Here is a 24,270-nt window from a genome sequence, read left to right on the forward strand (position 1 = left end):
CACGCTCTGTCTCTTTCTCTCTCAACAATTAACATTAAAAAAAAATTTTTGTAACGGCTTCTGTGTCAGCGGTTTATAGACTTTTTCATTATAATCCGTGATTCAGTGAACCACTTCAATCCATAGATAAACTCTTTTCAGCTCAGGAAATTCTCTCTCTCTCTCTCTCTCTTTGTTAACTAATACTTCACTTCTGGGGCACCTGGTTGATTCAGTCAGAAGAGCATGCAACTCTTGATCTCAGGGTCATGAGTTCAACACCCACATTGGGTGTAGAGATTACTTAAAAAAATACTTCCATCCATTCGTCTTTTTGATTCTATGACTCCTGTTACATAAATGTTGGAACATTATATCTATTTTCCCTCGTCCTATTTTTTATCTTATAAATTTATCTTTTCGTCTGTGTTCTGAGGGGATTGTATGAATTCTTATGAGTTTATCTGATAACTCACTAAGTCAGTTTTCAATAGTATATGTACTGCAGTTCTATTTTATTTGGGGGCACGCACAATCATTTTGCTTTCAAGGATTGTTTCTTGTTCTCCTAGCATCCCACTTCATGCCTTCTCTACCCTCTGACTTTTCACTGAAATGCAAATTTCAACTGGTTTAAAAGTTAACTCCTGCTTTCTGTCATAATTCTTCTTAACTGGCTCTGATTGGCGGTCTGGTGCCATTTTGAGGCCGCACCATCTCCTCAGATGACTAACAAATGCTTGTTATTCGTTGATGTTGAGAAAGTATGAAAGTCTATCCTGAAGAGGACTGGGAGCTCTTCTGAGTGCCGTGAGGAAGTGCACAGGCCATCGTGAGCTTGCCTCGCTGCTCCAGGCACAGGTTTGTCCCCAGCCCCTGCTGGCACGGTCCTGTGGAAATCAGCCCCTGGACGGGCTCATGGGCAGGTGCTGCCTTGCCTGAGTTTGTCAGATAGGCACTCACACAGGGTTCGCATCCTCCACAAATTCTCAAGGTTTCTGCCTGGTAGGTGTTCTTGAAACCAAACCCGTGTGGCTTCCCATGAGACTGAGCCTGGGTCAGTAGGTTTAGCAGTGCCGGGCCCGTAGACCTCCAACCTCTGACCGCAAGAGTCTACGTAAGAGCTTTCTCTGGCAGCCTGCGCCCCTCTGCCTGGGCCTGGCCAGTCAGAAGTCCTGGCATTTCACACACCCCTGCTTTTCAGTGACTGATGGTGTAGAACTACTACAGCTCACTTGCCCCTTAGGTGGGAAATTCGGAGGTGCCTATTCACTCTGTACTGGCTCCTAGAGTTCCTAATTGGAGAGCATGACCTGGTCATCCACACTGGTGACTAGATGCCCCTTTGCAGCCTGCCATCCCTTCTCTGTCTCACTTCCCCACACCCCTGTTGATGTGTCCTGGGGCCACTTCCCACATAAACAACTTGCAAATGAATGCTTATCTAAGGGGGAACGCAAATCAAAACGCAGACAGTGTGTGGCAGGCTCTTCAGGAAGTTCTCTCTCTTGGGGTGCCTGGGTGGCTCAGTTGGTTAAGCGTCTGACTTCGGCTTAGGTCCTGCTCATGAGTTTGAGCCCCGCATCAGGCTCTCTGCTCTCAATGCAAAGCCTTCTTTAGATCCTCTATCTTCCTCTCTCTCTGCCCCTCCCCTGCTCTCTCTCTCTCTCTTGAAAATAAATAAACATTAAAAAAAAAAAAGAAAGTTCTCTTCCCTGGTGTGGAGGGGGGGAGCTGGGGGCCAGATCAGCCTGGAGGTGTGAGCAGCAGTCCCAGGGAAGGTAAGAGAGGAGCCAACATCCCATTGTGTCTCAAAGACCAACACACGCAGCACAGCACAGTGCCCCAAGATATTGGTTAAATATTGTGACATCGAGAAGAATAGAAATAGCCATCATGGAAATACCCAGACTTTGCTGAACTTCCTAGCACTAACTTTTATGGCTTTTTCAAATTACTGATGTTGTTGTTGTTGTTGTCACTACTACTGAAGCATTCAGTCAATATTTGTTGAATGAACGAGTGAATGAAGAAATAAATGCCTCCCAGGCTACTGGCTGGGTGGCGGTGCCATTCACTGAGTGAAGGACCAGAGGAAAAAGAGCATGTGTGGGGGGAGAGGTGGGGCAGGCAATCTCCCATACAAACATCGCAGATAACAGGACACTCTGGGTACTTTCTGGAACTCAGGGTGCTGGGCAGGCCTAGGCAGGGGAATAATCAACTATTTTATGGTCATCGTAGCACATGCTCCTGCCAATCAGGAGGGATCCAGCCCCAGTGCCAGAGCTGAATCCTGGAGCCCCTACAGAGCCAGATGATAACATCTGAGTTGTTGGATTATGGGGAGGAGGAGCAGAGGGCGAGGGTAGCCAGAGGCTTGGGACTCCTCCCCACTTAGGGGCGTGGGACAGTGGATATACACCAACAGGTATAGTTGCACCAGTGTGTAGGTTGAGCCCAAGCCCTGGGCTTGAGGTCAGGCAGAGAAACCAGATTAGAAGACACCATCCAGCAAGGCAAGACCTCAGCTCCTCCTGAGAAACCTGAGGGTAGGCCAAGGATAGTGAGCACTTATGGATGCTTAGTGTGAGAACCCCCTTTCTAGAGTTTCCAACAGCTTAACTCAATAGAGGGCAGGTCCTATTACTATCTTTATTTTGTAGCTAAAGCAACTGAGCTGCAGGGAAAGGTTGAATGTAGGGGACAATCTTCAGTAACCTGCCTATGATTACAAGGCTCTTAGAGGGCAGAGCCCAAATTCAAACCCAGACCAGGGCCTGTCTACACTCCACTGCCCTGCAAGTTGGAGTATCAACTGGAAAGCAAAGGAAAAAGTCAGCCAGCGGGGATCTGAGAGCTGTGAGGGACTCAGTGGTGCCTCAGTGACCCAGGAGCTCAAGGAGTAACCAGAGAAGTGCTTCTCCAGCTGCTAGCTTAGGCAGAGATTGCACATATACACTTGCCTCAACTGGTGAGGTCTCTGTGGAGTTGGCTGGGGGAAAGGAGATATATGTGAGATCTGAAATAGTCTGTGGCATGAGAATGAGTTCAGTGGGTTTGAAAAGTGGGAGCATCAGCTGTCTTCCTACTTCCAAATCCAAACATAGTCCTGGGTTCAAAATCATTATTCAAAAAGTACTTCCGGGGGCTCCTGGGTGACTCAGTCAGCTAAGCGTCTGACTTTGGCTCAGGTCATGATCTCACGGTTTGTGAGTTCGAGCTGCACATCGGGCTCTGTGCTGACAGCTCAGAGCCTGGAGCCTCCTTCGGATTCTGTGTCTCCCTTTCTCTCTGCTCCTCCCCTGGTCTCTCTCTCTCTCTCTCTCTCAAAAATAAATAAACATTAAAAAAAACTTTTTAAAAGTATTTCTGAACAGATGAATGAATAAACAAAAGACCTACTTGATTTTTGTCGAAGACCTGATCTCGTATCTAATCTTCTTAAAATCTTCCCAAGGTGTGCCAATTGCAGAATCAAGTTCAAATGTCTTCTTCTAGAATTCAAGGCCAGTGTGATCTCACCTCTATCATCCACCACCACACACCCCACACTCAGCCCTTCCCTGGTGCTGTGTGTGTTGGAATTTTTATTGGTTTGCTTGTTTGTTGTTTTCTCAACTTTCTGAGTCTCCGTTTTCCAGTCATTGTAAGCCTCACGTTTTGGGTGGAGGATATGTTCTTTCTGCACAACTCATCTTGGGGGGAGCTGCCAATCCCACTTACAGGCACACAACACAGGTGGGACTGATCGCGTCCTTTCCAGGAAGTACTATAATCCCAGAGGGGAGAGGAAGTCTCTTCTCTGAGGCCAGTCTCTGGGGTGGTGGAGTAATATACGCCTGGAGTTGTCTGGGAACAACCTGTGCCACACGGAGAACTCTTCTTGTTCCTCTCTGGAGGGAAGGAAGCCAAGTACAGAGAGAAGCAGAAGCAAGAGAGCAGACACGCAGACACACACACACACACACACACACACACACACAGAGAACAGACTAAGTGACCACATCACGAGTCTGTTGCATCCCCCGCCCTTCTTCCTGGTTTCCAGAGCCGTTCCTTTTTGTTTGTTGTTTTATGTTTTTTGGCTTATGAATTCAACTTGTGTCTCCCTTACCGATGAGTATTCAGCTCTACTGTATTGCTGACAGTTCCCTGAATTCTGTGCTGTCTCCTTCTTGCACTCTCTACGGGTTCAGACAATGTAGTGCAAGCCATACGAAGTCCAGTGGGTGCAGGAAATTGGAGAGTGGCTCTTGGGATCCATCCTCCTCCTTTCCTCAGTTCCCCTTCAGACACCACCACGTGGCCACATTCAGTTTGGCAGAGAGTATCACCCTGGACCTTCTCCATGCTTTGTCTTCACCACCTCCCATACCCTCTCAGTCTCTTGGCTCCTCTTTGCCCTTCAAAGTCTGTCTCCTCACAGGGCCTGGCCCCTCATATATGTTGACATCTGCTTCTGTCCTTCTGGTTTTGCTTCTGGACAGGGGAACTTAGACACTGCAGGCTTCAGACCTTGATGCTCTGTGGACTCAGGGCAAGTACCCAAAGGCCTCCAGCGCTGTAAAGATGAACTACTGGGGGCATAGTTCCTTCCCTATTATTCCTGAGAGAATTAGCCTGTTTCCTGGTCTTGAGGTACATTCAGGAGTAAGCAAAGGCTTAGGGACCTTTCAGCCTCTGTTTCAAGTATGTGCCAAGCACCTGAGGTGTTCAGAGGAGGAAGAATACAAACGGCAGACAGGTCCAGGGGACTGGGGGATGTCGAGGACGAAGCAGAGTCTGCACTGGCTATCAGCAAGCGGGCGAGGCTAGACGTAGACTGGTGATGGCTATCCCAGGATGGGGTGGGCCGTGAGCAACGGTCTTGCAGAGGCCTATGTGACTCACTTAAGTAACCATGAGGAGACCGGGCTGGTAGCCTTTGGCAAGTGACAGGAAAGCTGATGTTCACTGAAGGGTCTTGAATGCCCAGGATTTTAACCATCATTCTCCGAGACTGAAAGGGCTGGGGTTGATTCAGGGCCTCTTCCAGGAGGGCCGGTTGGTTATACCTACTCCCATGGAGAAAGAGGACTGGGAAGCCAGGGCATACAACTCAACCTCCCTTCCGGGAGTTAGCAGGAGTGTCTGCTCCTTTTCACTCTCCCTGGCTGCTCTGTGACCTGTAAATATTGTCCTGCCTGCTCTGTGACCCAGGCCCATGGTAGGCTCTGACTAAAATGGATGACATCTTCACTTTATGACCTCAGGAGCCTCCTGTCCCTCTCCTGTCTCTGTTCCTGTCTGTACCAGGCACCTCCTAGCCCCCACTCACTTGGTGGATGGGCTGGTCCTCAACAATCCAATTCTGGGGCTTTCCAACCTATAGCTGTCTTTTATTCCATGACTCATTAGAGATTCTCATCACTCTTCCACTTAGGAAGCCCCTAAGTGAGGTTATGGGCTGTCTCCTTTTATTGTTTTGTCCTCAATTTCCTTCCTACCTCAAGGACTATTCGGGTGGATTCACGTTGCAGAGCTTCTGGGCCAGCCCAGCTGAATGGGAGGAAGTATCCCAGCGTGCCCCGTGCCTGGTGATTCTGCTTCTCTGCAGGGTCAAGCCAAGAGCCAGAGCGCCACAGACTCAGAGCTGGAGGGAGCAGACAGGCGGCCTCGTGCAGTGGCTCCTTGCAAAGATCTGACACAGACCTACCACTCACCAGCTGGGTGACCCGAAACAAGGGACTTCCTGAGCCCTAACTTTTTTTTTCCATTTATAAAGTGGAGCTAAAAATACCTACCTTGCAGGGTTATTAAGAAAGGTAAATGAGCCTTACAATAAGTCTGATGTTTAATAACTGGGAGCTGATATGGTTATTTTATCCCAACCTCCTTGAAAAAACAAGGCGGGCTTGCCCAAGGTCACGCACTGCAACAGTCATAGTTCACCCTGTTTTCCTCGCTGGGGTCCTTCTGCCCTACCCCATGCTGCGCCCTCCAAGTGGGAGACAACAGGCAGGGGTGGAGGAGCGTGACGGGAAATGCTCCTGTTCTCTGATCATCTCCCGAGGGCTGTGGAGCAGTGGCAGGGTTAGCAAACCCACCCCAGGGCCACTTCCACATCAGTGGTGGAGAATAAAGGAACTAGGGGAAAAGAGTCAAACAGAAGAAAGCACCTGGAAAAGACGTTTTTATGTTCACTTACATGGAAAAAAATCAAAGCATATAGCACAAATATATACGTGTCTCAGAAAATTCATCCTCATGAACCTGTTTGTTCAACGCCGTTATAATTCGAGAGTTGCCCCGCGAAAGTCATAAAATCTGGGGCAGAGGGTGGGGAGGGCCTGCCAAGGGAAAGGTAGTCTTACACATTATTTCTTTTCTAGTTTCAGATAATTTGGAGTTCAACCTTTTCCAGCAAGTCGGAGTTATATAAACAGATGCCATACTAAAATATTGTGTAAAAATCTAAAACTCCTAAAGCATGATGGCAAAAATATTTTAGGAAATAAACATTAGGGTCTGGTAATATCAGAAAATACAAATAGGATCATTTGAGCAGTTCTGTGTCTTTGTATGAACAGCAAAGGACGGATGTATATTATGGATGTATGGAGAATAAAGCATTCGGTCTGCACATAACTTAGGGTAACATTTCTAAACACTGACTTTGTGAGAAAACATGAAGTACATCTTACACTCAACAACAATGGTTAAAGGAAGAAATTACTTTCTGAAGGATGCAGTGGGCAGAAAGCCAAGGCCTTTGTTTTCAACTCGCTCTTAACCGTGCTGGGATGTGTTCACACTGCATGGGGTCTCCTGCAGAATCTATAGCACCGATAGATGGATCAGATTTTACTTTTGATCTGAGTCCTTTTTGTCTTCAGTTTTGAGTGTATTGAGGTATGTTTTCTTTGGCTGCTGTTGTGACGGATGTGTAATAAACAATTAATATTTACAACATTTAAACATTTTCGATTTCAGTGTTGGCTCTTCACATAAGAAAAATTGGAAAACTCTTAAGAATCATTGGAGGGTCATTACTTCCTAGCATCTGTCATGAAACTGTTTTCGATACACAGAACAATTAGCCTATTAGCACAGCTATATGCTTTCTGGTCCAGAATCTTCCCTGTGCTCAGTGGGGAGGCCAGTCCCATGACAGCCATGTCGGCGGTTCGCCACGCTTCACAGTACTTATCCACAAGACGTACTCCATGGGTGCTGGAGCCGTGCCAGATGACCTTCTGGGGCCTGCAAAAGAATTGTGCCACGTTATTTTTGACATGTCACTTCTTTGTGGCCTATCCCATCAGTGAACAAGCTGGCCTAAGTAATGAACCAAGTCAGACTCCTGAGTCCTTCATGGTCTGGCCCCACATCATGGTCAGACCCCACCACTTGGAAAGTTGCTCTTTTTGGCTCGCTGAACATCCTGTATTCCGACCAGACCCAGCTTGGACTTTCTCAGATCAGACTCTCCACTTTTGTGAATCTGAACCTTTGCTCATAAGGTCTCTTAGCGTGGAGTAGCTTCTCTCTCATTTTCAGATCAGTGACCCCTTCTCATCTTCCAAAGTCCATTAAATGCTTCCTTTTACAGGAAGCCCTCGTAACTGTCAGCCCCAAACAAGGACGAATCTTTCCTCTGTGCTTGTGTCATCTTTATCTGTTTCTCCATTTTACAATCACAGTGTTCTGTCCAGAATTGTAGCTGGTTCGTGTCTGTCTTCCCCTGTAGACCATGAGCATTGTAAGGGCATGGGGTCATGTAGTTTATTACTGTGCCTTTCAGGGGGGGCATCAGGCCTGGCATAGGGTAGACACTGAGGAAAGCTTTGCCAGTTCGTTCTGATCTTAATGAGCACACGTATTGAAAGAATTAGAGCACAGCTCCCACAGCACAGGGTTAAAGGGTCACTAAGAACAGCGTTCCTTACCAGGTATCGAGTGCCTACTGCATGTTGGACAGTCTCATACTTACCATTTGATGCTCACAGCACTCCTAGGGGATAGATGTGATTATTTTGACCATTTTACAGATGAGGCAGCTGAGGCTCAGAGAGTGGGAGAACCTGGAAAGGTCCTTTATTAAGGTACTGGACTCAGGTCCCCTGGCTGCGAGGCCAGGACTCTCTCCATGGCCCTCAGCTGGCTCACTGAGGCTCAGTCTAGCAACAGCCCAGAGGGGCAGCTGGTAAAAGCATCGCATTGTTAGAATGTCTCTTAAAACAGTCTATAGCCCCATATACTTTGAGGGCTTCTACCTTTACTTACCAGGAAGGATCTGTCATCACGTCTCGGCCATCAAACGAGTATATTGGAACATGTGTATTGAACTGACCTCCGTGGCCAGAAAAAATTGAGTCCCAATTATTGAAAAGTACTTGGCCCTATGGAGATAGAAATGCTACATTGCAATTCTTCTGCCATCAGCCTGCAAATGGACTGGCTATTTATTCATTCTTCAAGGCCCGCACACCACCTCACACCAAAGCCACCAGCCCCAATCCCAGAGCCTGGACAGAGTGGGAGTTCAGGAGCTGTTTGTGGTTTGAGTTCATCATCCATCCCTGAACCTTTTTGGTTTTATGGTCCTATTTCTTGTGGTAATTTCTCTTATCATATGTGTATGAAGGCTGCTCCCCAACCAAAGTGTGTTTCACATCTTCACTAATTTTTATCTTAAAAATTTTATACATATACACCAAACTCCAAATCTGTGCCAGGCCTTTGTCAATCTACACTGTGGGTGATACAGAGATGAATCTCTTACTTCTTTTCCTGAAGGAGCCCAGTTGCCTTCAGTTATTTGTATTCCAAGAATACCAACAATTTGGGTGAATGTGGCAGAAGAGAACCTCAGGAGAAGGGATGGAAAGTGCCAGCTATGGGGTCAGGATGGAACTTGCTAGCCTCAAGGTACCAAACTGGAGCACTGGGGTCATAGGGACTTAAGGGTCTTAAAGCACTTTTGAGATATGGGGAGAGGTCAGGATCCAGGATGGGTCTGAGCAGTAACTGAGCTGTCCCTCTGTAGCCTTAAAGGAGCCGGCTATTTCCATGGAATAACGGGAGGCCTACAAGGCCCTGCCTGGCCAGTGAAAGGGGGCAGAGAAATGTCTGGCAGGTTTGGGCAGCTTAGATATGTGGAGAGGACCAAAGTAGGGTGCAGGATGACGTGGCTCCGCTCTGGGACCAGTGCTAAGTAGCTCTTCTCTGGTGCCATCCAGTCAATGCCCTACAGAAATCAGCCTCGGGTGGAACTGACGGCCCTGGACTAAGAGTCAAGGAAAGGAATTCTGGTTGGTAGTGACTTCCGGGCAAACTCTCTTCTCCCTCTGAGCCTCAGTTTCCTCATCTGACAACCTGAGGAGAGGAAAGAACAACTCCCTCTTTTATTGGAAGTATCTGTTAAGATAATGGATATACAGTAAACATTTTAAGAGCTATGTAAGCGAAAGAGGGGATTATTATTCCTTCCTTTTGTCTGCCCCAAGAGTCGTACTGTCCAAGGGCCACTGTAAATACAAGGAAACTGAGGCACAGAGAGGTTAAACTGACCCACCCAAAGTCACATAGCCAATCAGAGGCAGGTGAGGTCTCGGACCAGCCCACTTCTGATGATGTCAGGAAGTGGCAGTTGCCTACAGACTCTGTGGAGACCAGTGTGCCCGGGAGACAATGGGAAGAATACTTATTTTTACCTTGAGGTTCACTATTGGAAGGCTATATCTCTCTGCTTTCCTCACAACCGTGGAGAGGTCTTGCAAATGGGACGATAAGAATGCTCGATAGGTGGACAACAGTCCCGCAGCCCTGGCCTGCTGGAAGCACTGAAAGTCAGCTCGAATGTCTCCAGAAAATGGCGTGTTCAGAGCGACCAAGTGCAGCTGAAAAAGGGAAGTGAGAGAAAAGACAGTGCAGTTAGTTAAAAAGCAAACCCCAACCCCCACACCCATCTCATGTTCCTAGTAAGATCCCAGACTTGCTGGGATGGAAGGCGCTAGAGGTCATCAAATTCAGCCTCCACCTGACCGTGGCATTCCAGCCCCAGCCTGACCATCTCCAAGGCAGGAGAGCTCAGATCCCAGGCAGCTCTCTGAACAGCTCTAAACGGTGGAAATTTCTTCCATATATGAAACAAAAAACAAAACAAAACAGAGCACTTCAGAGATCTGAATCTAGTGTGCAGGCCATTTGCTGGAAGCTTCTGGGTATGTCCTAGTTCAGCTTCCAGGAGGGTTTTGAGTGGCTCTGGTCCTGGATCCCAGAGCTACACCAAGCTTTCTGACCTTGCCCTTTCTTCTACCTCCCCAGTAGGCCTGGGGCTGATTGTGAGAGGCCCAGAGGGAAAGGCACTGAAAGGAGAAGGTCATGACATTTATCGCTAAGACTGCTGGGCAGACACTTTTAGAAACTAGGGGTCGCACAGTAATTCTAGCCTTGCATTCCTGCCACTTTGGTCAGCAGCCAAAATAAAAGTCCTTCCATAGTCTTGTTTTCTCCCATACTTCCTCCCTCAAAACCCATCCCTCGTTCCCGGCCTTTGTGCTGTGCCCTCTGGAATAATACATTCTGTGGCATGTGTCCAGGAGCGGTCCTTTCCCTCCTCGATGTCACCTCAGGAGTGGCTGTCCTCTCATCAGCATAGAGCTGGGAGGGCTGGTGCAGACCCTGTGCCCAAGTCTCCAGAAAAGAAAAATATTTCAAACGATCTCAAACCAAAGGGCATGCAAATGAGCCCTGTGTGGCGAGGTGGGAGGTGGTCGGTGTTTCTCTCCGCACATCTGCGCTGTCTCTCAGGTCTGAATGAGACCCGGCACCAAGCGTCTCTGTGGCCCAAGTGCCACCATATTGGCACTCTTCTGCTCCTCCAGCGTCCACCCGGTTGGGCACAGCTTGCCGTGAAGTACAACATCCAGACTGCTCCACGCAGTCCCTGCCCGTCTCTGGACCTTCTTCTCCATTTCACCATCCCCTTCCTGCCCCATTTTGAAGAGAACAGACTCCAAGCTCGCAACATCCCCCGATTTCCTCCTTTTTATTCATCCTTGTTTTGCCCGTATCACCAGGCTGGATAGAGGTCCAGGTCAAGCACACCGCCCCTTCCAACTGAGACAAGACTTCCCCTGCAGCCCTCCTAGCAGCAGCCCTTAGCATGGGGAGGGGGCTACAGCATGCTGCTCACTCACCACGACCACCTCCAGGCCACCAGACTTGTAGTCTCACATACAAACTCTGTCTTCCTCCCTCCCATGTATCTGCAGACTGTAGCACCTGAAGCAAGAGGCCCTCTGGTCTCATCATCTTCCAACCAGTGGGTTTCTGGTGGCCACACCCAAGGGCAGTCACAGGAGGATGGTGTCCCGATACCAGGGGACACCTAGGAAAGGTGCAGAGGTGAGCACAGGGCTTCCCTGCCATGCCTCCAATCCCACCTGTCTCCACTTCTCTTTCCTTAAAAAAATACATAGAGAACTGTCTGGAATGATGGCTGTTTCTGAATGGTGGGACTGGGGGCTTTGGTGCCCTTACGTCTATATTTCTCTAAGTGCCAGAACATTTTTTATGACGAACACGCTATCATTTTTATGAAGACAAGAATGTTTCAACAATCAAATGTTAAAAGGGTGATTCTGTGGATGGTTGTAGTTTTGGTAAAGTTACAGCCATGTCCCGTTTCCTTCTCCATTCTTTTTATTTATCGTCCAAATGTTCTAAAAAAGCAGATTACTTTAGAATTTATAAAATGTTATTTTAAAAATCCTTCAGCCGCTGCCCTAACTTCTCCCCTTCACGGCTGAGCTTTTGGTAGGGTTACCTACACACGCCTCTCTTTCCTCACCTCACCTCCCATTTATTCCTCAAGCAGAGGGAATCTCGTCAGCACCCCCTCACGCTCCAGAAGTGCTTTTCTCTGGCTTCTAAATTTGGAGAACACCATTTAGTTCTTTTGATGGACCTCCTGGAAGCATGTGACACGGCTGGCTTCTACCTTGTTTGGCATTCTTTCTTCCTCTCTGGCTATGGCTTCTATTTGTTCTCACGTTTCTTCCATCAGTTCCTTTTGCTTCTGCTCCTCACAGTCCAAACTCTTCTCAGGGTGCAGATTCTCTTTTGGGAATCCTAGCGCCCTCCCTCACCATTGCCAGGGCTCGGTTGAAGACTCCCAGATCTGTATCTCCGGATAAGGCCCCTTATCTGCCTCCCTCCGGGTGGCCTCCACTCAGGTCTCCTACAGGTGCCCGCACTCAGTGGGCCCCGGATGAGGTCCTGCCTGACAAGTAGCAGCACTGCAGGAAACCCATTTCTGGTGGCTGCCGAGCCCGTGGCTTGTTTTTCGAAAATGTCCCCACAACGCTCGCTAAAAAGAGTGGCCTTAGGTCAATCTCCTTCTCTTGGCTGCTGTTGATCCGGCTGGGAGTGGGCAATTAGCCCAAGGGGACCCATGTAGACTACCTCTCTCCAGACTCTGAATGGGGTGAGGTAGCACTGGGCTCTGCAGCTGCAAGATCACATGGAGCGGAGGCCAGGATCAGCGCCATGGCAACCCAAAGTGGTGTGTGCGAGCTTTGTGGATGTAACCTACATCTGGGCGTTGGGGTGGGGGCGGAAGGGAGGCGGGAAGAAAGACCCTTGCAGGAGCTGGTCCGTAGAGGGAGAGGAGCAGACTAATAGCAGGGACAAGAGTCCACAGACCCAGTTGTACTTCCTGCAATTGAGTGCCAGGAGGTTCCTGCAATTATCTGAACAAAATCTTCACGTAAGCTAGTGAAGGAAAAGGGTCAGAATTTTAATTCCGGTAACAAAATGATCCTTGGGAAGGAAACCAGCACCACTCAATTACCCAAGCAGAAACCTGGGCATCATTCCTGATTTCCCTCATCCTTGCTGCCCCGTTTCCATACCAGTGACCTAATCTGTCACTCTCCTATCTCCTTAATTTCTCTCCAATCTTCCTACTTTTCTACATGTTCACTGCTGTGATCCTGGTTCAGATAAAACAACAGCCACCTAACTGTCTTTGGGCCCCTGGTCCTGTTCCCTCCAACTCATTTGTACACTGTAACCAAGATAATTTCTCAAATGCCAATCTTATAGACGCTTTTCTTGTTTAAGACCCTTCAGTGGCTGCCCAGTGCCCACTGGAAAAAGTCAAAGTCCTTAGCTAGGATTACCAGCTCTCGATGACAAGTCTCTGCCTTCTGCAGACTCACCTTCTCCCTTCTCTACCTTGAGCTCTGCCTCTTCGGCCAGACTGACATACTTAAAACTACACAAAAGCACACTTCTCTCTCTTGCCTCCCTCTGTTCCAAATCCCCTCTGCCTCAAATGCCCGCTCTCTACCCCCCACCTGGGTCCCTCCTTCTCTCAGCTCTCCTTTAGGCCTTAGTGTAGAGGTCACCCCCTCTAAAGATGCCAGAATTCTTTGATGTTCCTCACACCCCCAGCCCCCTTTGTTGGCCTTGCCCCAATGACTTACCACACTACTGTAACTACCTGTTTTTTTGTTTGCCCCTCTCTCTAGTCTAGATGCACCTTGAAGGTGGGAACTGCGTACCACGCACGGGGCCTAGCACACAGTAGACACATAGCTCAACATCTGCAGGATAAATGCATGAATTATACTTACTGCAGGCCTCTGGTAATTGACACTTGACAGAGACATCAGTGGAGGCTGTGGCTGATGGGGCTGTTATGGGAAAGACAAAAACAAACAGTCCTGAATATGCATTCAAACTGTTCTTCAGAGTACACGGAGGTTCAAGAGTGATGTCTCTCGAATAGATACTTTAAATAGCTTGCCATTGTTTCGGGGGCCGCTCTTAATTGCCAAGAGTTTCATGTCCCCATGCAGAAATGATCCTCAGAAAGGGAGGGGATATTCTCAAATCTTTTACAGAGAACACTGAACCAAGGAAGAGGAAGACCCATGTTTCATAGTCAACACATTCACTTAATAGAACAGTCAACTCTTCAGAGCCTCGGTTTCCTCAGCTGCAGAATGGGGATGACAAGGCCTGCCTCAAAGGGTTGCTGTGGGGCTGAAAAAGGGACAATGGAAGCTGCCAACGTTCCCAGGCAAAGAAATCTCAGAGTGCAAAAACTAAAGGGCTCTTCTAGATTGCTTATGCCGGCCATCATTTCACGGGTAAATAAACTGAGGCTGAGAGTGGGCAAGCCTCTTGCCCAAGAGGATTCAGCTATGATGTGGAAACAGCAGCTCTCCTGCCTCTGGGTCCAGTTCTTCCTCTGCTCTACTAACGAGAACATTCTGTTGGCACTTGGCAATCTCTGGGCTTCCACCAGATACTAAACCATGCAGAGCTGGCTGGCCAGAGCTTGGAGAGCTTGGTTCTGGACAGCAAGGGGGACTCAGAAGCTGCTGCTGAGGGAGGGAGCGAGAAGTCAGGCAGGGCAACCACTCACATTGCTGGAGAGCGCAGGAGGCGGTGGGCTGTCCTCGGGAATGGGGATCAGTTCTCCCAGCTTAAGGAAAACAGGACATTGAAAATGAGACATCAGCTAGAAACTGTTGGGCTATTTTCAAAACAGAAAAATGGTGCTTCCAGGGGTCGATTGTTATTTTTAAGAGGGGATTTGGAGGCATTTTGTTAAAAGAAGCTTAAAAATTACCTGCAATTTCTTCCACCCATCTCGGACACGAATAAAGAAGTCCGTGCTGTCCCTCAGGTAGATGAACGTCCCTTCGATAACCAAATGTGCTTTCTGCAGCATATCATCCATGCTGCTAAATGCCGTAACCTGTCAGGAAATTTTAAATTCCAGACAGTGCAGTCACCATTAGAGCGGTGGTACCATCTGAAAAATCGGCCTTTGCAAATGCAAACAGGCGCCATCCCCCGAGAGCCAATGAAAAGGCTCACTGTGCCTTAGAGAGACATGTACTTTGGTTAATAACCAAATGATATTCTTTTCGAGGAAATGAAAACATGAGTTGGCTTAGAACATAAATCGAAACTGTAATAAATAAATGAGAACAGAAAGATAATATTCCGTGAGCGCAAAGACATTAAAAAGCTGTAAACAGAGTTATCTTTGTGGAGTCTTGGCATTAGCGAAGTCGCGGGTGAGCTCTGCGAAAAGCACACTTCCTTTGTGTGAGCCGCTTAGCAGCACTGACGTTAATTGCGTTTACCTCATGCTACTCCTTAAAGAGTTTCAAGTTTGTTTTCATTTGGAATAAGAAAGGCAAGCCAATGAGCGATGCCAGTTAAGTTTTGAATCCGTTTTGCCCAGCTGGGTAGTTGTAACATTAAATACATGATAGAAAATCGCGGTCCGCAATTTGTCTAGGAAATGGCCGAAGATTCGACATCCATCTTGGCAAATCCAGGAGCAGACATAGAAGCTGCAGAAATCTATCGAAAAGCATCAAGTCTTAAAGAAATTATCAGTCCAAGAGAGCTTTTACTTTTCGTTTCAACTGAGAAAGATTATAAAATATTAATTTTCACCTAGCCTTGAAAATAATGACTTTGTGCAGCAAGATGGCTCGGAAATCCCCCAAAGACGCCAGATATCAAAATTCCGTCGTCTGCTGGACGGTTTTTTCATCTGGCAGACAAATTTTCCAGTTAAATCCAGCCAAGATCCAAGAGCATTCCCAGTACTCCTGACATCCTTGTGAGGTATTTGTGCCTCTTCCTGTGCATCATAATAGGGTCTGAGTGCTACCTCCCCCCTGCGCCAGTGGTGTGCAGGGTGATGAATGTGCAAGAGCCATCCTCTGGCAGGAGAGAGAAGGCTGAATTGCCCAGGGCCAATCTGACCAGCACAGGACCTGCTGCCATATTGTTTCTACTCTCGTGCTTATGTTTTTTGATGTAATACAATCGGTTCCTGTTACAGTCTAGTGAATTAAGGATCAGGAGCGTGGAACCAAAATCATCAATGGTTTTGTAGTCTGTATCTTTTTACTTAATAAGTCACCCACAGAGGTAATACATGCCCTCCGAATGTGGAGTTGTACCGATTCTATTGCCATGGAGGTCTAATTCTTACATAAGAAGCGTGCCGGCCCCTAAACGCTACAGCTGAAGTTCTAAGTAAATCCACCCAGAGCAGAAGAGAGAATACACACTGATAATAACACTGACCAGGTTTCTGGATCCGGGAAGCCCTGGCTGTCCTGGAGGGCCGGGTGGGCCTGGAAGGGCCACAGCTAAGACAAAGCAGAAAAGACAAGTTACAAAAAAAGCACGCTCTCTGAAAAGTGCCTCAGATGTCTGCTGGTCACTGAGGGGAGTGTTCACCACCTTATTCGGAGCTCTGCACTTTGCAACTGCATCTTGTAGGGGGCGTGGGCCCAGCCTGGGACTCTGACACATTGGCAGGTTTGGGAAAGATCTGGGGTTCTTGACTGTAGCCTTGCAGGAAGCCACGCTAGGACTTCTGGGTTTTGTAAGTGAATAAATTATTGGTGCTTCTGTTGTTTATATAGGTCAGTCTGTGCTGAGTTTCCAAATATGTCCTGACTCACGCAAGTTACTTCACCCTAGAGACAAGCCAGTAACTGCTACACAGAGGCCAGCAGGCTCAGAAAGAGGAAGAAAGGTGCTGGGGCTGCAGGAGGACGGGGTAGTGCAGCGACAGTTTCGTCACCTGTGAAATGTAAACAAGCGTTTCTCCTTCACTGGGCTGAGGTGAGAACCGAGAAAAGATACACACTACATAGCACCCAACCGGGGGCTCTCAGCGTTTGAAGAGTCAGTGCCCTCTTCCCCTAGAACAATGCACATGGCTGTGCTCTCCTTCTACCTCTGTAACCTCCCAAAATCTGCAAAGCTCTTGGCAGTGAAGGATGTTTTCACAAGTCCCAGTAAAATTACTGTACGAGATTTTCCAAGTCACGTAAACAGGTCTGCAGTTCTGGCACAGGACCTGAAAATCACGACATAGGTGGTGAACGTCTAGTGAGGGGGGGGTCAGAGGACTTGGATTTGGACCCCAGCCTCGTCTCCCACTAGGATTTGTGACCTCGAGCAAGTCTCTAACCTCTCTGAGCCTCAGTGTCTTCATCCATGAAATGAGTTTTATAGTAATATCCATTTCCTCTCCCTCCCGGGGTTGCTGTGAAGATTAAATGGGATAATTGGTATGAGAGCATTTTGTAAACTGTGGGTTGTGGGCATTACGTGAGGGGCAATCCTTCAGCGGAGCGAGGAGCCGTGGGCAGCATCCCATACAGAGCTGCTATGAACAACCGATTCTCCATGTCCTGTAATATCCTTCCCCCTCCTGCAACTCCTGCTCATCCTTCAAGGTTATGTTGGCACCTGTGGTTTTATCTGCCTAGCACCTTCCTTTTTTGTGGGACTAGTATCCTCACCCTCTCTTAAGATCTTCCCCATCCCCTCTACCACCATTTGGATTCAGGAGGCACTGCCTCGTTGTTATGTGACCGCACCTTCTGGCCACAGGTGACTGGCCCAAGGTTGGGTATCTGGGCCAGGATGGGTTAGACAGAATTCGATCCTACGTCCTCCACCCCAGGACCTCACAAACTAACACCAAGAAGGAAGGTCAAGATTTCTAGCTGATTGTGGAAGCTCTGAGTTGTCAGTAACCATATTTCCCTTCATGCAGAGGATGTGGTCTGTGGTGAAGAAGCATGAAGCTAGCATACAGAGAGAAGCCATGACAAGAGATGGCCAGAGAATCCTCACAGGGGTTGAGTCCCCGGTTCCGGCTGTGCCTGAGGTCCCGCTGCATGCCGGCCCCTCCGATAAGTTAATGATTCACCTCCTTCACTTCACGTCCAATAAATCTCCCTTTTGCTTAAGCTAGTTGGAGTTACATTTCCTTTTTTTTTTTTTAAATTTTAATGTTTTATTTGTTTTTGAGAGAGAGACAGAGACACAGAGCAAGCAGGGGAGGGGCAGAGAGAGAGAGAGGGAGACACAGAATCCAAAGCAGGCTCCAGGCTCCCAGCTGTCAGCATAGGGCCTGATGCAGGGCTCGAACTCATGAACCCTGAGATCATGACCTGAGCCGAAGTTGGATGCTTAACTGACTGAGCCACCCAAATGGCCCCCACCCATTTTTTATTTGAGGAAGTGAGGTAGCTATGGGTAAGGAGAGTTTTTATAGAGTTAGAATCAGTGCTGGTCGTCAAGTCCCTTAAGGGCCAGGCATTGACAAAGCAGTCAAGGAGTTTCCACCCACACATGAAAAGACGTTCCACACCATCAGACCTCAGGGAAAGGCACCGCAGGATATCACTGCACCTGAATGAGTGATGGCTGGAATAAACAGTATAGGACAATAATAAGTGTTGGTGAAAATGAGGAAAGCCTCGAAGCTTTGTGCACTGCCAGTGGGAACACAAAAATGGCACAGCCACTTTGGAAAGCAGGTTAGCAGTTCCTCAAACAGTGAAACAGAGTGAACATACATTCTTCCACCCAGCAATTCCACTCCTGGGTAAACACCCAGGAGAGCTGCAAACATATGTCCACACAAAGACTTGTGCATGAGTGTTTACAGCAGCGTTATTCTTTTTTTTTTTAATTTTTAAGTTTATTTATTTATTTTTGAGAGAGAGAGAATGGGGGAGGGGTAGAGGAGCCTGATGCGGGGCTCGGACTCACAAACCATGAGATTATGACCTGAGCCGAAACCAATAGTCAGACACTTAACCAACTGAGCCACCCAGGCATCCCTACAGTGTTATTAATAGCCAACAAGTGGAAACGACCCAAATGTCCACCAACTGATGAATGGATAAACAAAATGTACTATGTCCACACAGTGGAAGATTATTAAGTCATAACAAGGAACGAAGTACTGACACATAATACATCATGGAGGATGCTGAGTGGAAGAAGCCAGACACAAAAGGCCACACATTGTTATTATCCCATTGATAGGACATGTCTAGAGTAGGCAAATCCTGAGAGATAAAAAGTGAATCTTCAGGTGCCCAGGTCTGCGGGGAGGAGAGAATGAGGACTGAATGCTAGTTGGTGCAGGGTGTCTTTCTGGGGTGATGAAAATGTTCTGGAATTAGAGACAGGTGATGGCCGCATAACCTTGTGAATACATTAAAAACCACTGAAGTGTACACTTTAAATGGGTGAATTTTATGGCATGTGAATTACACATCAATTTTTTAAAAAAAGGAAAGAAAGAAAGCTCCAACCTGGAAATAGCTCTCTGTCATACAGTGTGGCTCTGACATGCCTGCCCGATGTGGTGACCCTGAGCTCAACAGCAGGGATGGCATTCACAGTACTAACCTGCTCCGAGGATAGCTGGTGGTCCTGGTGGCCCTGGGGGGCCCGGTGGCCCAGGTGAACCAGGTCTTCCAAAGCCAGGAGGCCCAGGCAGGCCAGGAGCACCAGGGGGTCCCTGGGGCCCGACGACAGTCTCCCCTTTCTGCCCCTGTCAAGGCAAGAGCATAGTAACAGTAGAGAGAAAGCAACTGTAAGTCCCAGTAATCACTGTAAGTCCCAGCTCTTCTTTGTGTGAGGATGTTTGTAAAAAGTCAATAAATACGAGCTATTGCTATCATTATCCTCCAATCTGGGCACAACTCAGGTGTAAGACCTAAAGAACAGCAACCCAGTCATTACGTTCAATGTCACTGCATACAACCCCAGAGAGCCCTGGAGTCGGGAGGGCCCAGACTTTGCATTTCACAGATTAAGAAACCCAGGCACAGAGAGAATTATGCTTGTCCAAAGTGTCAAAGCGAATTAGCAGCAGAGGTAGAAGTAGAATCCTGGTCTCCTGGCTTTGCTGGAGTCTGCCCTCATGGTGAGCTCTGTCTGGGACCAGGGTTTGCTTCTGGTTCCTGAGGGTCATGATCTGGTCATAATCTCACTGGAGACATAACTTGAATTTCTCTTGTGAGCTGGAGAAACCTGGCGTCCTAAGAAGACCAAGCCTATCTAGGGGCTCCTTCTTTCGCGAGATTTCAGAAGAATCAAATAGCCCCTCTAAAAATATCTCCCTCACCTTCCATTCTGCCTTTATTATCTGATATGTTCACCATTAGTTAGTAACTCCTTGGGTTGAGCAAATTTTCCACCGTTGACATGAATAAGGCTGTGTGGTTAATGACCTGGAAGTTACCTGAACGCATATGACATGGCCAGCTCCCTTTCCTCCATGGTCCTCAGCCAACATCCCTGTTGGTAAGTAAATACGAGGGAGAGAGGCCGATGCCCAACTCCTACCTCCAGCTTGTGGTGCTGTGACAGACCCTTGACTCTCCAACTGCCTAGTCCCACTGGGGTGCGTCAGGGAAGGCTGTGATTTACTGAGGAAAATGGCGAGGAAAAATCACTACTTACAACCAGGCCGGGACTTCCTGGTAGTCCTGGAGGCCCTGACACAAAGAAGTCACCATGAGAGTCTCCTTTTTCTCCTTTGATCCCCCTGTCTCCATTCTCCCCCTGCAAGCAGAGAACATTCAATAAGAGTAAGGCGAACCAGTGCATACCGTGAGCTCGAGAACTTGGAAACACAGGCCAAATGTCTGGTAGAGAGATACTCACCTTCAAACTGTTTAGAAGGTATCTCAGGTAAGTCGGGTCCACTGGAGGGCCTGAAAAAGAAGTGCTGCGTAAAATTCACCACCGTAATCTCAGAAATTCAAAAATAAACTCTCCAACTTGGCATCCATCATTATTCCCCAGTGGAAGTGCCCCCACATTGGTTTAGCTAACAGAGTGGGCACTGGCCTTGGAGGCAGAAACGAGTCCTTGGCTGGGCCCCACAACCCAGACACTGTGGGATCCTGAGCATGTCACTGGCCCTCTTTGGGCCTTGCTTTGCACAGGAACTTCTGGTCTCTTTTGACAGTGTTCCATCTTGGACCCACGACTGGGTCTCTCTAGAACTCCATGGAGCTTGTGGTCAGGGTGGTAATATAATCTGTCTTACTTTCTAGCTCAGCTGGATTTCTCAGGAACAGAAATCAAAGGCAAGATCCAGAACAAGAGATAAAATACCTGGTGGTCCCTGGGCCCCCTGGTCGCCTTTTTCTCCTTTTGAGCCGGGAAGACCCCAGGATCCTTTTTCTCCTTTAACACCTGCCATCAAATACACATATATTTTATATATATATAAAAAAATACTGCGGAAAATCACCTTCATTCTATATAAAACGTTTCTGTGACAAGTTTTCAAATTGAGCCCTTTTAGCAAAGTCCACTCAATAAACAAAGGCCTATTGAGGGTATGAAATCGTTTGCTAAATTATGGGGAGGGCAGAGGTAGATACATCAGATGCAATTCCTGACCTTCAAAAGCTCGGTCTCTGTGGGAAGATGGACACGGTGAAGGGTAATGTGAAGTAGGAGGCAGTAAGTGCTGTCTCTAAGGTGCCAGCAATGCACAGTGGGGGCCCAGCAGAAGCTACAGTTAACTCTGTCTCAGACAGCTTCATGCACACAGCCTGAGGGCTCAACACCCAGTCAGGCCTCCAGTCCCATCTCATCTGTGTGTGTGTGTGTGTGTGTGTGGCATGGTGGGATAGGGGAGGAGGGGAACCTTCCAGGTTCCCTCAGAGGACCATAAGGGTGCGAAGTATTCCAGGCACAAAGTTGGAAGGATGCCAACTGTGTACCCCACCACCACCCCTCAGGATTTGTGAGAAGCACTCTCTCTCTCTCCAACTCTTTTATAGCGGGGGAGAGGCACGGAGAGAGCCTTCCAGAAGTTCAACATTGGGAAAGGGAAGCAATCCCCTTTCCCCACTTTGATGGGTGGGGTAGACACTAGATCTCCGAATTCCTAGTTCCCAAGAGATGTGACAGATCGACCCAGCAGTGCCCTCGGGCCGAGAGATGGGGTTTGGGTGCTCAGGCTTCCCGGCACGGGAGGAGTGTGAGTACCAGAGGCCCAACGCCACCAGCTGGGGGTCCCCTGGGAGATGCAATCACAGGGCCAGGGCGGCAGCGCCTCCACCCTCCCTGGTGAGATCACAGGAGTGGTGAAGCCCAGAGAAGGGGATGGTGAGCTCGATCACCACCACCAATGTGGCTGCTTATCTCACGAAGTGGGAGTAACAACCACCAGTAAGTAGCAGGACACAGGCTCACCAGGGGCTGTCCTGTCCAGAAAGGTCTCTTCCCTCCCCTGTCTCCCAGAGTGGCCCCGTGGGGATGGGGGAACCACCAGGGATCTGAGACAGCAAATCCAGCTCTACCCCGCCTCCCCAAGGTCTCCCTTGCACCAGGGGCAGGGGGAGCCTTGAACTGGATCTGAGCATGGAGGGTGGAAACAGTCTGGACCTTATAACCAAAACCAACAGAAAACCCATGGGGCCAGATAACATCAGGAAGACCACAGCCTGGCGGGCCATGGACAACAGAGCAGAGCCAGAGGTCAGTATTGGGGAAAAAATGACTCTTCCCTGTTTAAACTGCAAGTGCTCAGACCTCTCAGTCTGAGGGACACACAGAGGGAGAGAGAGTGTGGGGACATGGGACCAGAGCGACTGCTCCCCTGCAGACTCCTGTCTCCTGGCCTATGCCCCTTGCTGACATTTACTAATCGGATACCTAGAGCCAGCGCCTCTCACACTTTCCTGTGCAGACACAGTAGGGGGCTTAAAGTGCAGCCTCTGATTCAGCAGGTCTACAGTGGATCTTACACTTGATCTTAGCCCAAAGGCCCGAGAAGCGATTGAGACGCTGCATTTCTAACACGCCTCCAGAAGATGCTAATGCTGCTGGTCCAAAAACACTTTGAAGCAAAGGTCTTCTGAGCTCCCATAGCCCTTCCCTGTATTAGTTCTTGGTATATTACATTAGAATGATTTTTAAAATAGTTCTATCTAAAGGAGTCTAAGGGCCCGGGTGGCAAGAATGGTGTAGGATTCATCTGCCCAGTGCACGGGATAGATTCACACACTGTGGCCTCGGTGGATGCTTTATGAACAAATTAACAAATAAACAGCCAACCTGAGTACTTCCTGCTGGCTGGAAGTCCCAGCCACGATGTATAGAATATACAGACGTGTGACAAAACCGAAGAGAGGTGCCCAGTCCCACAGCGCTGGCTCAGCTACCCCTGATCCCACCACATGCAGCCAGATCTTCCCCACCATGAGTCTTAGGTCCAGCACTGGGAGTGGAGACCACCTTCTGCAGAGCTACAAGGGTCTGGAAAAGTCCCACAGAAACAGAAGGTGAAGAAGAGAAGCTGTACCATGAAAGGTGATGAGTTCTGAATTCCCAGGATGAGTGGTATCAACCTGGAGAGAGAGAAAGGCAAGGTCATAAGGTGCCAACCATGTCCTGGTGTTTGTATCCACAGGCAGCTGCCACTGTCCCCTGTCCCAGGGGTGTGTGGTAGGAGGCACGATGTCATGGAGTCAGGCCTTTCTTTGGCTCTGGAACCCCCAGAATCCCAGGAGCCCTCATTGCACAGGCATCCCAGGCCTTCAACTGGGGGGTGCCCATTATGCAGCCAGCGGGGGGAGGTGAGACCTACTGGTTGAACAACTGTGCGAAGGGAAAGCCCAAAGCTGCAAGACAACAAATCCCGACAGTGTTGATTTAGCCAACCGAGAGCGTTCTTGGCCTGCTTTCTTATCATTTAGGATGGATTCATGTGAGAGGTCAAGCATCTCAGTGAGTGACGACCCAGGTGTGAGGCTACACAGCCAATGGCTTTGCTACGGTGTATAACCAAGGATGTGCATAATGAACAGGAGCTGATAACGGTAGTAGTAATGAATAAGGGGGGGTTATCACTTGGTTGGAAGGGCTATTCTAGACTCCCCATTAAGTGCCAGGGGTCTGGCATCTAAGTCGTCCTAGATAATATTCCTTCCCAGTTCATTTCCAGATTCCTGCATTGTCTTTTCTATAGAACAGAGCCACTGGAGACCCTGCTTTTAATACCCAACTTCCCCTTTTCCCAGTTGCTATGTGGAATCAAAATGATCCCTCTGGCACCAGGATCCTCCTACTTTTGGGTGGAGGGTCACAAGTTGCTCAGGGGTCACCCAGAGAAGATGGGGGGAACAGATGAGAATCCCCCAGAAAAGACATTTCAAAGTTAAGGATGTAGGCTGGAGTGGCCAGCTGGTATCCTGTGGCTATGCTGATAGGGTTCCTCCGCTCCCCATGTGGCTAGAAATCATGGTGGTGTCAGGAAGGAGCCGAAATTAGAAGGGGGCTTATAGAATGATGGACGTGACAGAAAGCATTTGTTTTTCAAGTGTCCGTTTCAAGAGCTGATCAGGAAATGTCCATGCCCAAGCCCCATGGTGTCCAGCCAGGCAATGTGAAATCAAAAGCTCACCAAAAATGCTC

At 48.5% G+C, this 24,270-nt stretch overlaps 1 protein-coding gene across 1 annotated transcript in view; it reads right to left on the reverse strand.

The window, feature by feature from the left end:
* Window positions 1-6,141: 6,141 nt before the first annotated feature.
* COL15A1 (collagen type XV alpha 1 chain) overlaps window positions 6,142-24,270 on the reverse strand; it is a 108,997-nt gene continuing 90,868 nt past the window's right edge. Inside the window, exons 30-41 of the mRNA XM_047830927.1 lie at window positions 23,159-23,204; window positions 20,956-21,036; window positions 20,500-20,549; window positions 20,296-20,397; window positions 19,237-19,381; window positions 16,096-16,160; window positions 14,612-14,740; window positions 14,405-14,464; window positions 13,608-13,667; window positions 9,678-9,863; window positions 8,248-8,363; window positions 6,142-7,224 (exon numbers count right to left, since the gene is read on the reverse strand). Of these exons, the coding sequence (XP_047686883.1) occupies window positions 7,011-7,224; window positions 8,248-8,363; window positions 9,678-9,863; window positions 13,608-13,667; window positions 14,405-14,464; window positions 14,612-14,740; window positions 16,096-16,160; window positions 19,237-19,381; window positions 20,296-20,397; window positions 20,500-20,549; window positions 20,956-21,036; window positions 23,159-23,204 (1,254 nt within the window). The 3' untranslated portion in view covers window positions 6,142-7,010. The remainder of the gene's footprint in view (window positions 7,225-8,247; window positions 8,364-9,677; window positions 9,864-13,607; window positions 13,668-14,404; window positions 14,465-14,611; window positions 14,741-16,095; window positions 16,161-19,236; window positions 19,382-20,295; window positions 20,398-20,499; window positions 20,550-20,955; window positions 21,037-23,158; window positions 23,205-24,270) is intronic.

This window comes from Prionailurus viverrinus, chromosome D4, assembly GCF_022837055.1.
Source record: "Prionailurus viverrinus isolate Anna chromosome D4, UM_Priviv_1.0, whole genome shotgun sequence".
Taxonomy (NCBI): Eukaryota; Metazoa; Chordata; class Mammalia; order Carnivora; family Felidae; genus Prionailurus; species Prionailurus viverrinus.